At 37.2% G+C, this 16,522-nt stretch overlaps 1 protein-coding gene across 3 annotated transcripts in view; it reads right to left on the bottom strand.

The window, feature by feature from the left end:
* Positions 1 to 1,634: 1,634 nt before the first annotated feature.
* The window catches only part of TDRD9 (tudor domain containing 9), an 87,062-nt gene continuing 72,174 nt past the window's right edge, over positions 1,635 to 16,522 (bottom strand). For 2 of the 3 annotated variants that reach the window (XM_087747005.1, XM_087747006.1), the window contains exons 26-36: positions 15,421 to 15,633; positions 13,570 to 13,659; positions 11,345 to 11,605; positions 9,875 to 10,024; positions 8,723 to 8,793; positions 8,226 to 8,335; positions 7,970 to 8,066; positions 7,142 to 7,280; positions 5,915 to 6,024; positions 2,934 to 3,006; positions 1,635 to 2,363 (exon numbers count right to left, since the gene is read on the bottom strand). In XM_087747005.1, the coding sequence (XP_087603131.1) occupies positions 2,268 to 2,363; positions 2,934 to 3,006; positions 5,915 to 6,024; positions 7,142 to 7,280; positions 7,970 to 8,066; positions 8,226 to 8,335; positions 8,723 to 8,793; positions 9,875 to 10,024; positions 11,345 to 11,605; positions 13,570 to 13,659; positions 15,421 to 15,633 (1,410 nt within the window). In that variant the 3' untranslated portion in view covers positions 1,635 to 2,267. Of the gene's footprint in view, positions 2,364 to 2,933; positions 3,007 to 5,914; positions 6,025 to 7,141; positions 7,281 to 7,969; positions 8,067 to 8,225; positions 8,336 to 8,722; positions 8,794 to 9,874; positions 10,025 to 11,344; positions 11,606 to 13,569; positions 13,660 to 15,420; positions 15,634 to 16,522 lie in introns of those variants that run through there. The other variant, XM_087747007.1, reaches the window with a different exon arrangement.

The raw sequence follows: 16,522 nt of genomic DNA, 5'->3' as shown, positions 1-16,522 counted from the left end.
CACTTTATCATTACTATTGGAGGCATTCAAGAGGGTTAATTGACCATTTATAGATTCAAATATTTCTACCTTGGACTCAGTGATGGAAAAAACATAAATGTAGATGATCACTAATAAATTGTGGTAAGTGAAATCTCATTCTGCTAGATGTTGGTGTGCACCTGGAGATAAAAGGAATCTTGGCAAGCAGTCATGGCCATTTTCTTATGGAAGTAACCCCTGAAAGGCACAAGGTTGACTGGGATCAGGTCTACAGCCATACAAAGACACTACTACTTTACAATACTTCTTTCTCCAGTGCTACATACTATTAACCTTGAAGGGAGAAATCCTGAAGCTGTTTGCCTTAAACTTGTTTAAGTGACTCTGCGGTGCTGCTGAAATCTAAATCAAATAATAAAATACAACTGCTGCTTTTTAAATATTAGTACTACCTTTTCATCTGGCAATAAATAACATTTCCCAGCAAGGCTACCTTATAAGATGTTCTGTTTCCTTCAAGGATTATCTATCACGTATCACGTCTGCAGGCTTATTATGTACCCAGGACAAAACTGGGAGCTCTTAAAGAGTTAATACACAGTTCTCATTTCTCAATTGACCAGTGGCAGGTTACGGGTTATTGGACTGCAGGGGAGTTAGCATTATCTGCTACTCTCATCATAAGGACGAGAATAGAAACCTTGCAGTTTTATTAGGACATGAGGCATTACAGAGTACCTCTTCTTTACTGAAAGCACTACAAGACGCAGCAGACGTTCAAAGGAGAACAAGCAGCACACCAGTAACCCCTCACCAGATGGCAGCACAGGCACACGGACAGACCCGGACACCTTAGCTACCCAATTAAAAACAAAAAAAAAACAAAAAAAAAAAAGGGGAAAAAAAGAAAAAGGAAATCTGTTCCTCTCAACTCTCAATTTCAGTGTTGCTTATGAGGAATCACGATAAGTTACATTATTTATCTCATGCCTTTTGGTATTACCAAGTTACCTTTTCCTATAGAAAGTCCCATCATTAATGGCAAAGCAAAGATTTGACATTCTGCCTGTTTCATTTGCCCCCAAAGGTGTTAACTGCAACACTTAATTTGCAAACAACACTCAGCTGAGAAATGCTGTTGTCTAAGCCACTTGAGATGCAATTTTTCTATTAAGCCTATCTCACTATATAAAGTATGATGTTTTATAATTCACAAGGATTAGTAAAATGGGTCTAAGGAAGTAATGCTTATAATAAGCCACTGAAATCGCCTATTATATGGTTGGCCCTCTGTTTAAGTACACCTTAAAATCATTTCTGAGTTTAAGCATTGCTTTTTTTTCCCCAAATCTGCCACTTTTTTATGGATACCATTGATTCTGTCTGTTCTTCAGAGGATGACTGGATATTACACGATCTTCAAATCACTGAGTGAATAGTGAAAAGATTAATACTTTTCCATATACTGTTTTTGTATTCATGTATTTCATGAATGCAGTCACATACCATTAATAACTAAATTTAGCTTTTATTAAGCATGACCGCACAACAGAAGAGTCAAATACATTTTATTTCACTTTTGCATTTTATTCTGAAACCACTGACCTCATTTTTAGGACTAAAGATCTCATGGGTAAAAATAAGAGGAAAGGATGAAACAAAGGTGCCATAAATCAGTAATTCAAAAGCATTCTTCTGCCATACAGGAAAAGAAATCATATATTATATTTTGCTGTATGAAAAATTAATGAAAAAAGTATCCAGCATATGAAGTTATATTTTGGATCAGAACATAATCTGGATCATCAGTGTCCTTTGACCTCTAGCTTCTGGTTAAGAAAAACCACAAACACCTTTGTCGTACAGCTTTTCGAAAAACTAATGACAAAGAGAACAGGAAAATGCAACTTGCAGTTAAAGACAAAAAAATCATGCTCCATGGCTTATGAGCTTTTAGACAGAAAATGAACAACTAAATCTAGATTTGCTTTGTCTTTCATGTACCTTGTGATAAACCTGCTCAGAAGTATTATGAAAATGAAAACTGCATCATGCTTTAAGTCAGTTTTGTTTTTTTTTTTAAAATGAATAAACTTGTCTGCTCTAGGTCAGCAAACCTTAGCTTTTTAAAAAAACATTAACATATTCCAAACTATATTTTAGTACACTTACACTAATCTTACAGAACAGTCTTGCAAAACAAACATCCAAGGGTTATATAGAAGACAAAAGTAATTTTTAGACTAGTTGTAATACCTCTTCCTCTGAAAGACTCCTAAAAATACTTAAACATTCAATACAACAAGCTTATGTAGCTGATAAAGACCACCTCCTCTTTCATGGTGCTTTTCTGACTGGTCAATGATACACTGAGAATCCACCTAATCAAAAGAAGCAAGATGAAAGTCAGAATGCATTCTTAATGATGTTTTCCTATATAACATAATTAAGGAAAAGAGTTTTGACAGTTTCAAATCATACAGACATTTCAGTTCCATGCCACACATTTCAACATAAGAGCCAGTACTATAAAATGCTCTCTCTCATGGTTTGCCTGAGTCAGAATACTATTCCACAATCAGTTCCAAAGCATTACAGGTAGTATTGTATGTGATGATGTAAGAAAGATGTCCTGAGATTCTTCAGACTTCAGATGCAAATATTTGTATATACAAAATTAAAAAACAAAAAATCCCACCCAAACTAAACAGACTGCACAAAAATAGGATACCAATAGAGGCTGATGTATTCACAACAGTTCTTATGCCTTAAATTTGACTCTACAGTGCTTTCAGTATCTTTAAATTGAATACTTTTTTTTTCCCCCTCCCCAGGCTCAAAAAAGGCATCCTTCCAAAGGAAATTCTCCCCTTTGACCACTCTTAACTAACTGTACTGGGGTACTCTAATGTCTCTCTTTAAGGGGGGGGGAATTATCTTTATACCCTTACCTGATTCCATGCATATGGCTTGTCATACCACGTAGGAACAATTATATCTCGAGGTTTTGATTTGCAGATTAAGCTGAAATTACATAAAATAGCCTTAAGAAATACTCTTGTATTTGATTAATTATAAATACAAAAGAAATTTTATATTGGATACAACAAAGCATTTATGAGGTGCCTGTGCTAAAGACAATCTTATATTTCCTTGTTAATCTAGTCTGATTTGTCCACTTCTCTGCATTTTGCCCCTCTACCGTAAGAAGTCAAAATATAAATTTGCACAGGGACATTAAGCATATCAGAATGTATTTGCTTTTAAAGAAAATAATGAATTTTTTTTTTATTTACAAAGTACTAGGATTTGCAGCTGTCATTTATTCCATAAGTTTTATGCATGCTTATTCACTAGAATGTATAATACAGCTATTTTTAGGGTACTTTGTTTTGCATGACAACTCAATTACTACAGATTGTCTGTCTGCTCCAGTTATTTCCTCAAGCTGCGCAAAGTACAACAGTAGTAGACATTAATTAATTCTGTCTAGATGTGTTTTTCAAACACTCGTTTTAGTCTTAAGTAGTGGTGACATGTTGTAAATACAATTAGCTTTTGAAAAATGGAAAAAAAGTTATGAAAGACTGTTCGGGCTAAATTTTTACATATTTACTCTTATTAATAAAAGATTAGTTTTTTCCCAAGACTTAAAGTACAATCAGAAAAAAAAAATATTCAAAACTAAGAAAGATTTTATACAAAGGAAAAGAAGATATCATGACAATAACCAGATTGTCTCTTCCTTCAAAAAGGTAAATAATAATAATAATAATAATAAAAGAATTAAAAAATTAGAAAAATTAGCTCTAAGACTGTCAGAACAGGATCAGTAAAAGCACAAAGATTCCAAGACAGAAAATGCTACCACAGAAAGGTGTAAAATCCTGAAGAAAAAAAGCCCAGAAGGCTGATGAGAATGACTGAGTCAGGCAGTCAGAACGGACTGAGCTGGGGAACACGTCAATGCTGAGGACCTGCGCAGGCTGCTCCTTCCCCTCCCAACTGGCTGGAGCTGTCTGAACAATCAACCCAAAAGAGGTGCCAAAACAGTAGCAAGTATTCACATGTCTAAAGAAATAGCAGTGGCATTTTTGTGCTTTCAATTTAGCATATCAGTGTTGATGTCCAAGCATAAGCTCCTGTTATTGTCGCAGTCACCTCCAGAAAGGTTTTGTGGTTTTGCTTCTTTCTGCCTATCCACTTCCCTTGACTTCTCCCTACACTTATTACCACATGAATCATGCAAGCCATCTTCATTCGGCTTTGAAGTCTAAACATGGTACTACATGGCAGTGTCCAAAGGCAACGCAGACACCAACTGGCCTGAGGTACCTGGACACAAATAGGAAATTAAATATTGCATCAGCAGTACGCTCGACAGCTGGTATTTTACCAAGAGTTTTGCAGACGTGAAACGTGAACAGCTTGCCGTCAGCCTGCACTGGTGCTCCTGAAGTTGAACGCGCAAGCAGTGCGCGTCTCTGAGGTACAGCCTTTGTGAAGCTGTACCACCGCTTTCTGGAGGCACACACAACCCACTGCAACAGCTGGCGGGAAGCTGCCATGTCTCAGAGAGAAGAGCAGCTGACCTGCTGGTAGCGTGCACAGTGTAGCGCCCAAACCAAAAATAATCACCTTGCTCCCTTGTCATATCCAACACACCTGCTGGTCAGCCAACAGACAGTAAGTATCTCCGCATCTTCTGGCAATTGTTTATGCTCTTAATTTCATTTCCAGTGCCTCAAAAGGTAAGGCTGACTCCTCCCACACTTGTTAACTTATTATAAAAAGCACCACACTGAATTTTCTTTTAAGTTTTGGAAATAAGAAGTATAGGCACTTGCTTTCAACTAAAGGCATTGTAATATTCTTTTCACAGCTGGGAAAAAAAAAATCAACTGAGCAGGTACATTCAAAAACAAGAAACACCTGAAAACTCAGCACAAACAGCTGCTCTGATAATCATTTTGATAACCTAGGGTAAGGGCAGCTAAGCTTAAAAGCTTCTGATCTTTATCAGCATGAGGAATTGCCTCACTTTGGCATACAGTTACTTTAGAAAAGCTCTATTCACAAAAAAGGTCACACTTCCTAGAGAGGAGGCCAAAACTAGTGAGCATAATGTAACTCTTAATTCATGGCTGAGCCAGAGTTCTTTTTGAAATCTGTTCAGCACAGAGCCTGGTAAGGATGAGAAAAGGCTACTGATGATACAGACAGCACTAAAATGCACACTACATTTACAAACAAGGGAAGATTTTTCACAGCATGCTCAGCAGTGGCAGACATTAAAAGGAGCTGTTACAGGGACACTTCATTGAACTGGCTCCCCCAAACACTTCCCACACACCACGAGCTGAAAAACTTCTCAAGACTGGCTGCACTGACTCACAACAGTCTTTTCAGAACCATTGCTTCAGTAACAAGAAGCAGGGAGGCCTGCTGGAAAAAAAGGCAGGTGGCCTTACTTCAATTCATAAATTAACCTGGGACTTCCAGCAATTCACCTGGCCAACACCTATCCTACACAGGTCTGTTGAGGGAGGAAAGGCAGCACACACAATTCAAATTTAATGTATGGGAGAAAGAATTCTAAATCCTTCTGCACTCTTATGCCATAGGACTTTATTAGCTTTGTCCTGGGTGCACAAAGATACATCAGAACTGTTATCCTGTAGAACAGGTTTTACAGTCTGGGCTTTATGACTCTTAAGCGATCAGGCTTCCCTGAAGAACCAGTGCTTCCACAAGTCGTCTAAAGTTGTCGAGTATACTGCTTTATAAATAAACAAAGGAAATGAAATGCATCATTACATGAGAACATATATTATTTCCCCAAAGCCTAATCTGAGCTACGCTTCAAGCAATCATTTATTTTATTTTTGCTGAGACTGTGAAACAGAAGATCTTATTTCTACAAAATTATTACCATAGAAGTTTCTGACGAACGTTTTCCTGCAGCTGTGTCATTCTCTCTTGTCCAGAACACACTGCACATTCACAGAGCAGCTTATTAATGGCTGTCCTCAGGATGTTTATCTGTAGAAATACCAGGGACAGAATATAAAGCATTCTAAACCAGCACTAGTTCTGTATTATATTATACTGACATGAAGGTGTTCATGACACCCATACCACCAAACAACTGGAATATTATTAATGTAAGCAAAAACATCTGAAGCTTTAGAAGCACTTCTTCCAGATGTACTTCTGCTGGTCAAAGACCTTAATGTTCAGCCACTTGATATCACAGTCTTCAAGGTTACTCAGATATGCCATAAAACATACAGGCTATCACTTGCCTGGATTTTTTCCAACACAGAATTCCTTCTGTAGAAGTTTTAAGGATTTGCTCTATCTGTCCATTCTCACATGCACCACAGCTTGGTGTTACCATTCTGGCTAAGGTGCCATGAATACAGACATTACACACGCCAGGTCAGTGCTTTCAGAAAACAAGGGCTCTCACATACGTGCACCAGCACGTCCACTGTGTCCTTAAAAAGCCTCTAGAAACCGCTGGTCATCACCTAATGTACCTGCTCTGTACACAGAGCTAATCAGGGCATCTCAGGTCCTTCACTGTCTGAAGATTGGACATGTGTCCAATCTGAAGCACAGGTCAAATACAGCTTACTGTCCTGCATAATGGAGTATATGTATATACTTCCCTCTGACAGATCTCTATCTACGGGTTGCAAAAAGGCTCTAATGAGGAATACAGGGGGTTTTATTGTTTGGTTGTTCTGCTCTGGGAGAAGTAGCTTGATACAGATGACTTATCAGAGTTGTAAAATCAAACTGAAGATTGCAAAGCAATAATGCTAGGCCGATCAGTAAAAACCACAATAATCCTAAGAACATAACTAACAAGTATTGACATCTGATTAGCACAAAATCGATGCTTTGGTTTTGAAAAGCGTACAATGTATTGTTCTATAACATTTTATTTTGTTCAAAGTGTATGGAGGGGATAACTGTTTTTTTCTTCTGCTAAGAATCCAAGGTTATAAACAGGTAGTGCACTAAAAAAAAACCCAACCCAAAAATCACAGCTTAAACCAAGTTTTCTTACTAACTCTAAGAGTTAACAAGGTCTGATGCACTCAATTCTACTTAATTCCTACTATAGTGAAAATTCTCATGCATGTTTTACCTCTGATATGTCTTCCACTCCAAAACGCACATCAAATGACAGCTCCATGTCATTTTCTGGAAACAGTGGAGCCCCACAAGTCTGACTCCAACCCAAACCACATAGAACACCAGTAAAATACTTTCCACTTTTATCAACCCTATACGAAAAAGAAAGAAAACAGTCTCTCCTAGAGATGAAAAAACTAAACTCGTATGAAGACAGACTTAAATTAATTTGTCTGAGCCATGCCAAACAAGATACAGGTGTTTTAAAGAAGCTAAAACAATTGAGAGGCATTTACACCTAGTCATACTGTTGTGTTTTTTTTTTTAATATAGTGATGAAGCAAAACTAAAGTTCTGGTTATGAAAACATATACTCATAAAACTTAAAGAAAATCATACATACTCAAAATGAAACTTTAATTAAGGAAAGCTAGCTTCATTATGTTGAAATGACAATCCACAGATACAAGAATTTAAACAAAACACAACAGTAATGCAACTGCCAGAACTCAGCTTTTACAAAAATCATGCAAGTTCCTCTCCTCACATAGACTTAAAACTTGCCCACTTCTACAGTTCATCTTCCTAGGCTTCCAGCACGATTATCAGGAACTGTATTGCCTTATTATGAGGGTGAAGCCTGCAGCACCAATTCATAAGTACATGAAAGAAGTTATCTTAGCTATATACTATACTAAAACTGATAAAAGATACAAGAATTACATGAACAGGAAGAGAATATACTAAATGCTGAAAGCAGAGAAAAGAAAAAAATCTGTCACCAATTTATGAGGGTCCTAGAAAAATAAAAGAACCACCACTTTTTAAAATGCAGGAATACCTGAGTTCTATAGCAGGAGCAAACAGCATACTGAGGAGCGCAAGCAGGCCAGGAATAGGAGGCATCAAAGATGTTTCCTCTAAAATCACAGTAGATCCTGTCACCAAAACAAACAAACAAACAAATGATCTAAGGGGTGAAAATGAAACCTCAAAAAGATGTAACATACAACTACAGTGATACATTTACTCACAGAACTATTCATATAAAATCAAAAGTCTAGAGAAACTGTCCAAACATTTTTATTAAGCATTACCAGTTGCATTTGCTGATAAAGAAGCAGCAACCAACAATTGCTGAAAGGGATCTTCTGGAGCATCGTGGACGACAACAGAGTTTATGCTTTCCTTTCGTATGAAAGCACTTCTGGGGAGGAAATAAGAAATAGTTTCAACACTAAAAAACCAAAACCCATACAAACATGTAAAAAAAGAATTATTTTAAATTCACAATGCAACCTCAGTGGGTAGCAGTTACTGGCTGAAGATTACCTGAATACCGTTTAGCAGATGTATATGATGGTTAATAAATAATCTCTCTGTAAGACATTAAAGCATCTTTAATGAAACTATTCTTAAAATTTTACATAGCAATAGTGTGCATATTAATGCAATTCAGGCCTGACTACTTCAGTCTTTTCAATGAATAAAAATTCTGTAAAAATCTCTAAGAGTAGCTAGCATGTTTTTGCCTATTTATCGAAAATAACAGCTGAGAACATGCCTATACTTCACAGTAAAAGTCTTCTCATACCTGAACTGGGATACTCTAGTCATACTGTAGCATTTTACCTCATAAGGACTGAATGGGCCAAAAACCGTTACCTTCAAAAAGAGAGAGAACAAATGATATTCTAGTTAGCCAGCACCCGGATCTCTGCAGATCAAAATCCTTTATAAAGGAAAACCAAAACACATTTCAGCATGTATTGAGCAACACTGAATTGATAAATTGGTAAAGACCATTTTCATTTCACCCATCTAAAGCAAACCTTGCTTGTTCAGGCACCTAAACAAAAATAATGTATTTTCACAGGTGCTGTAGATTCATGACTTTCCTCTGGCTTAAAAACCACGACTTCAGACTTCATAGAGCACCTAACAAAATCAGATCATTTTTGTTTATATGAGCAGGTCTTTAATCTTGAAAATATCTCACTTTATGAAAGTCAGTAGTTAAACAGGATTACTCCTGTGGGTAAACTGAGCATGATTAGGCACTTGAAAGCCTGAAATTTTGTCAGGTCTGAAATGGGAAAAGAATTATAATGTAGACGAGACTTAACTTGTAATCAGAATGTGGAACAGGACACACATTTTCATGTTTTATATTCCAGCTTAGTAGTGACTAGATACCTCAAAATATATAAGTAAGAACAAATTCCGAGTTTGGAATTAGCACTGGAAGAAACACCCACTGTTTCATTATTATCAGTTATTGGAGTGTTCGCTGCATCACCTACCCTAGCTGCTCACCTATCACTAGCTGAGGAAGAATGAAGCACTGTGTATAGTAAAAATCATGTTTAAATTTTCTGAAAAACTGATAGGGTCCTAATCTTGCTTTTTGCTGTAGCTTATATAATGAAGACTACCACATGCAGAAACACTGTGTTCAGTTTTTCAATTTTATCTTCATTCTGCAGTGGTTCAAAGTGCTAGAACGTGTTAGAAGAGTCGGTTCACTTAGCTCTTAGGCTATACTTCAAAACTTTGTTAAAAGCTGCAACAGACTAGTCTGCAACTGTGGTCACATTGCAGCTTTCTACCAACAGAAAGTAGGATGCACTATGAAAGGCACCAAGTATGGTTTGGTTACTAAAGGTACTTTCAGTCTTCATCTCCATTCTAACAATGCGAGAAGCGGGGTCATGTAATGACATACCAAAACCACCACTCAAGTTACCTTATGGGTTGGTGCATCAGATTTATTGTCAGAAAACAAGTTTAACAGTCTTTCAATGAGATGCTTTTCTTCCTCTCTTGAAGATACAGGCACTTTCTCTTCTTTGCTTACTTCATCCAAAAATAATCTCTTGAGCAAATCATGGCTTTGCTACATAATAACAGAAGAGTGTTAAAACCATGAAACAGCTACGTTTTTCAAAAATTCTACAAAAAGGGTCCTACACAAACTGAGTGGGGAAGCAGATACTCTGGAAGGGAGAGCCACCCTGCAGGAAGACCTGGATAGGCTGGAAGAGTGGGCTAACAAGAACCTTATGAAGTTTAACAAAGACAAATGTAAGGTCCTGCACCTGGGAAAACATAATACAGGAGTGCAGCACAGCCTGGGATCCACCTGGCTGGAGAGCAGCTCCGTGGAGAAGGACCTGGGGGTCCTGGTGGACAGGAAGCTCAACACAAGTGAACAGTGTGCTGCTGCGGCCAAGAAGGCCAATAGGATGCAGAGTTGCATCAGAAAGGGCATCACCAGCAGAGATAAAGAAGTCATTATCCCACTCTACTCAGCGCTTGTCAGGCCACACCTGGAATACTGTGTACAGTTCTGGTCCCCACTATACAGAAAAGATGTGGACAGGCTGGAGGGGGTCCAGAGAAGGGCCACCAAGATGAGCAAGGGTCTGGGAAGCCTGCTGCATGAGGACAGGCTAAGAGAGCTGGGCTTGTTCAGCCTTGATAAAAGGAGGCTTAGAGGTGATCTCATCACCATGTACCAGCACTTAAAGGGGAGCTACAAAGAAGATGGAGACTCCCTTTTTACAAGGGGTCACATGGTGAGGAGAAGGGGTAACGGGTACAAGTTACTCCCAGGGAGAGTCCAATTGGACATGAGAGGAAAAGTTTTCACAATGAGAACAGTCCATCATTGGAATAATCTCCCCAGGGAAGTGGTTGACTCCGCTATACTGGACATGTTTAAGACTCAGATGGACAGGGTGCTGGGCCATCTCGTCTAGACTGTGCTCTTCCCTAGAAAGGTTGGACCAGTTGATCCTTGAGGTCCCTTCCAACCTGGTATTCTATGATTCAAAGAACATGTATACTCGCACATGAATACAAAAACCAATGTTCTTATCACCTTTCAGATTATATGAAACATACAAATGGAAGACAGTTAAAACTATGAAACAGACTTTTTCAAAGTTTCAGAAAACAGTGGAGCAGTTCAATTGATGCCATTATCCCCTGGGAAAATTCTCTTTCAAAAGGCGTCTCAAAGCAGCAATGCTTTTGGCAACAGCTCGATATGAATTATGCACACACATAAAAATATACTGTCCCACTCAAGTATTAATCTTGCCTAATCCTATGGCATTAGTCAAGACTTCAGCTCAACTTCTCAGGACTTCAGACAGCCCAAGCTGAAATAAATTAGTATAAGAAAAGTAGAAGCAGCTTACTCAATACATACTTGTGATTGGTATGGTTCTTCTGCTATTTCAGCATAACATTCTTCAACAAGCACATCTCGAATATTCACAAGCTCTTTGCACCTTGAGTAACGGAAAACATCCACACGCAGAACACCGTGCACAAGTGAATACACCTTCACTAGAAGAGTATAGCCATTTACTAGTGAGGCAAACCTCTGGCTAGCACTGTAACTCCACCGTTCCCCACATACAAGAGATTTTGCAGATGGACGCATCTTGCATATCTTGAATTCTAAAGCCTAGAGCAAAAACATTGAAAATGACGCTTGCCTGAGTAGAGAATCAGCACAAAAAAAATCTTTCATCTTCTCAACAAACGGTTTGAATTAATAACTATAAATGACTTCATAATTATTGCAGTGGCTTACGTAAATTCCTAGGACTGCTGTAAAGCTACTGGCATAATTCCTATTCTGTCACTGCCAATGCAGCTACACATTACATCTCATATTACTTCAATATTGTACATAGTTGCTAATGAATCAGAGCTAACAGAGCATAAATAAAAGATAATTCGGTATTAATTCACCATCCACATTAAAATCCTAGGACTGTAGAGATGCCTACTCTGGAAAAAACTTTATAATCCACAGTTCTTTTCAACTAAGGTAACAGAAAACTTGGCAAGACTACTGCAGCTATTCTGTCCCTGGCAGGCAAGAGTAATTAAGTTCTCATTTAATCCCTTTCCACAATCACTATCTGTAATTATGTCTTCGAATGACTTTACAACAGAAACCCTGTTTTTTTTCTAGCCGGTCATTAAAACTGGTCATTAAAAGATTAGGCCTGAAGCATAAATACATTTCCCTTTAATATATCCGAAGAAAACACAAAAAAGGATGCTTCTTGCCAAAATTAATTCTACTTATTTTTTAAAATAAATTAAAAGAAATCCAAACAAAATTAAGCCTGTCAAGACCTAGTACTAAGAAGAGAGAAATAAAATAAAACCATACTTCTGCTGGTTCATTTCTCATTTTTATCATTAAACACCTCAGAGAACAAAGTTAGTGTGATATAGCTGTTACAATTAGCTTAAAAATATCTGAATGAGGACTGAAAAGCTGAATTTCACTTTAAGTCTCTAGTTATCTTATTTGTAAATATAGCTCAAAAGAATTATTTTTCTCCCTCAGATTTGTGTTACAGATCACTATAATTATCAAGAGAGTTCTCTCCGAAAAGATCCAAGTAAAGCCAGTAGTTCAAAGAACAGCAAAGGAGCACAAAGCAAAGCCAGAGACTTCTAGCTTTGCGAAATTTAAATCAGGTATCTCCTATGTATTTGTCCTGTAACTAATAGCGTAGCAGAGCAGGAGCTTTGATGGAGCAAAAATACTATAACAAAAATACAGTAACTGTACACAAGATACTTGTCGCTGCAAACTTGTGCCATGCAGACAAGAAGAGACCCTATCCTGCCACTATCTGTTGTAGGAGCAGCTAGGCTGAAGCAGGGAACAATAGATTAAACTAGTCATTGATAGTTTCTCCTCTCTGGGCTGTTTTCTAGGCTGTATAAACCTCTGTCATTTGCTCAGAGGTTCTTTAGACTAAAGCAAAGCTGATCTGCTCAGCCTGTTACTTCTGAGCTTTGCATATAAGCAGGAACCAGAACAACATTTGCCTTCCAGAGAGAAGTTCTACTTCTCGTAGAACTGATGGACAGCAAAGAAACCGATAACCAAAAGCAACAAACAGCAAAAGGCAGCTGTTAGAGCAATTTTCTCTCTCCTTCCGTTGTTCCTGTGATTACAGGTGGGAGATAGATCCCACTATGTTGGCCCCACAGAAACAGGACTAGTTCAAACATTCAGTTAAAAGAGAGAGAGAGAGAGAGAGAGAGAGAGAGAAAGAAAATACAAACACTATTTTTTACATCCAGTCAGGCAGCAAGTTCAGGTTTTTTTCTTTTTTTTGCTCTAGCAAGTGCCCCTGGAAACAAAAGGCTGGATAACATTTCTCTACAATTAAATACAATGCAATTCAGTTACACACAAGAATTACTGCTCTGTGCATACACATCTGTGGAAACTATTTATCTACCTGTTAGTGAAAGTGATTTGTAGATACTCCCATTAGCAACATACATGTTACTTCGTTATTATTCTGAAAAGCATTATCATTTGAGGTTCACTTTTGTTTACCAGACCAGATGTGAAAACATCTATTAAGCAGCAGCAAATAGCATCACCCCTACCTGGAAAGGAAGCTCTCGAAGACAGCTTGGAATCTCTTTTAATTTCTTTAAAGGCACTTTTGATCTATTGCCATAATCCACAAAAAAAACCTGGAAAAAGAATCAAGAGCATCTGCAAAGATTCCACAACATTAAAAGTGCTACTTTTAGTGGCAAGGGAAGTGACAACCCAAGTTTAATAATTACAGTACAACACAATCTTATCAAGTGACATGGAAGCAAATTCAGAGTCTGGAAAACACGCAAATGAAGTCATGTCAAAAATAATAGGTCAAATTTTAGCATGTCTTTTATTTAATCCCTTGGATTAAACATCCACTGGTAGTGCAAATAATCTGCTAAATCTAGAAAAGGTAAATTTCTCTGAAAGCCTCTAATTCTCTCCCCGCAATTAAATCTGTATAACCTTACTTCTTAACAGTGAGTGATACTGCCTAATAACTGCTTTTAGATAAGCAAGTGCTAACATGGATCAGGTGACTGTTTATACATGCAAAAGAGAAAGTGATGAGATTAGCACCTTTATTCACTAGTTTTCCATGACTTTAAACAGATGACAATGTTCAGTATTAACTCTACAGTGGTGACACTCAGCTATGTTAAGAAATCAAGAAATTCAAAAGGAGGAATGGGCTGTTCAAAGGCCAATCTTGCAAAAATAAAAAATCTGTCCTTAACTGCTGAAAGAAAAGTATTGGCCTGAAAAAATGAATACCAATCTTGAACTGTGGCACTAATTTCCATTACTGATCTCAGCACAAAAAGCCAAAATGTTCTGATGGATTTGCTGATGATATGGAACTCGGCAACATAAACACTAATACAAAAAAGATCGCACTGAATAGACCTGAGAACTCAAGAGGAACAGGGAGAACCACATGGTATGAAGTAAAAGATCATATCCTTTGCAATTTTTAACAATTTCTACTATAAATGCTCCATTATTATTTATAAATTCTAATTAGTTGGAAATTACCAAGGAGTCAGAACTGAGTATACAATGACAAGAGGTGGCCCATGCAAAAAAGCTATGAAAAGGCAAATGCGGCATGTGCCACATGAAATATCTTTGAATGCAGAGGAGAAACACTGTGTTGGAAGAAGAATACCATAAGCAAAGGTGGAACCCTAAGTATGGGAGCATGCATAATTCTGCTTCAGAAAACTGAGGTCAAAACAAAATAGAGAAGTGAGATGGAGACCAGATGAACAGAGAGTCAATGCAGTATGTGAGATGAGAAAGAGTACAGTGTGCTTCAATTAGCAAAACAAAGTCCAGGAAGAAAAAGATAGACAAGAAACTGGAGGGGAGGGAAAAGAGAAGGAAAAGAAGAAAACCTATGTAAACCAGGGGAAGAAACACTGGCAGAAGAACAAGCTTAGACGAACTAGACATGAATGACCGAAAACTGCCAATACAGTGGGGGCAAGAAACTCACTTTTCAGATAGATGTCAATATATTTATGAAGAGGAAGCGATGGGGCTGCTACCAGAAATGCAGCACTGAACTCTGATCTAGGCATTCCTTACCATGTTTTCAAAGTTACTGGAGGTTTTAGTCTTTATTTTGCTTCGCTCTGCTTCAGCACACAAGACAATTTACTGTATCAACAACAGCCCTCTCAATTTAATACTAAAATATTCCTGTGTTCTCAGAAAAAACCTAACTCATCTATTCTGGAAATATTCTATTAAGGTTTTATTTTAGTTCTAGTTCTACAGATTTTTTTACTGGAATAATTACAAATATTATGAACATAGCGCTTTGTAAAGAAAAAAAAAGCATAGCTCCAAGATTGTTAATCCAATTACATCCTACCAATTCAATATGACATAACATATTACTGTACCTCAGCAAAATCTCCACAAACGTACAGAATACGAGCTCTATAGTATCCTCTGTTTTCCAGATGAGTGAATGGTGCCAGACAAACCAACTCTGGATGTGGAGACACTGGCAAATCCATCAGGTTCTGGTAGTTAATTTCAGCAGTTAGAGCCTGGAGTACAGTTCTGTTTTTTTCATCTATCCTATAACCCCAGAAGTGTCCAACTTCTACTATCTGAAAGTATAAAAATTGGACAATATCAGATTTCATATTATTTTATCCTTCTACATCAAACAAAGACACATCTGAGCAAGATACATGAAAGCATTCCTACTCCTGACACACACAGAGAAATGCTCTCATAGTGCAATAGTGCAGTGAAGCATTTCTCTCTCATAATTAGATAATGTTATTTTAAAAAGTTTATTTGCTGTGCAACTGCAATACACTTTTCATCTAAACAGACCCTGATAGAAGCATTACTAAGATACAGAAAATTAAAAGACTGCTTCCATTTTTCTAAACCAAATTAACATACAGAAAATATAAGGAATAAAACTGACTCAACAGATACATACAGATATGGTGCACTTTTCTTATTAGTGAAAGAATACCAGTTAGCTACCTCTAGCAGCGAATCGGCACTGTTACTGTTATGATTAGCCATCCTTTAGGAAACCGAAAAGAACACACCACTATTTAAATAAAATTGAATAAGTAGTCATCTTTTCAAATGGCTTACTGAACTCATATACCATTTCTGATCTTACATTGAGTGCTCGTGACAAAAAAAGAATATTTATTTACAATAGCATAGATAGCTAAGTGATTGGAATGTGTCTGATCTAATCTATTAACATTTTTGATTCAAGAGACTTAGCTGAATAAAATGAAGAAAATATTCTTTTCTGCATTTGCAAAATATGTCACTACTATCAAGAGCTGTTTTAATACTTCAGCCTATAATTTCCACTAGCTCAGTGGTTTGGATTTTTTTTATTATTATTTTTATTTCAGCAGCATATATATTGCTTGCTATAACTCAAGATAGTTAACACAAGATTTAAAAATTCTCAGCTTCAGAATTCAGAAATATTTATATACAGATATAATCTTCCCCTAA

Source organism: Nipponia nippon, unplaced genomic scaffold (genome assembly GCF_047370975.1).
Source record: "Nipponia nippon isolate SJK-2023a ecotype South Korea unplaced genomic scaffold, ASM4737097v1 scaffold_11, whole genome shotgun sequence".
In the NCBI taxonomy this organism is placed as follows: domain Eukaryota; kingdom Metazoa; phylum Chordata; class Aves; order Pelecaniformes; family Threskiornithidae; genus Nipponia; species Nipponia nippon.
Note: the sequence above shows the minus strand (reverse complement) of the source record. Positions and strands in the feature narration are given on the sequence as shown.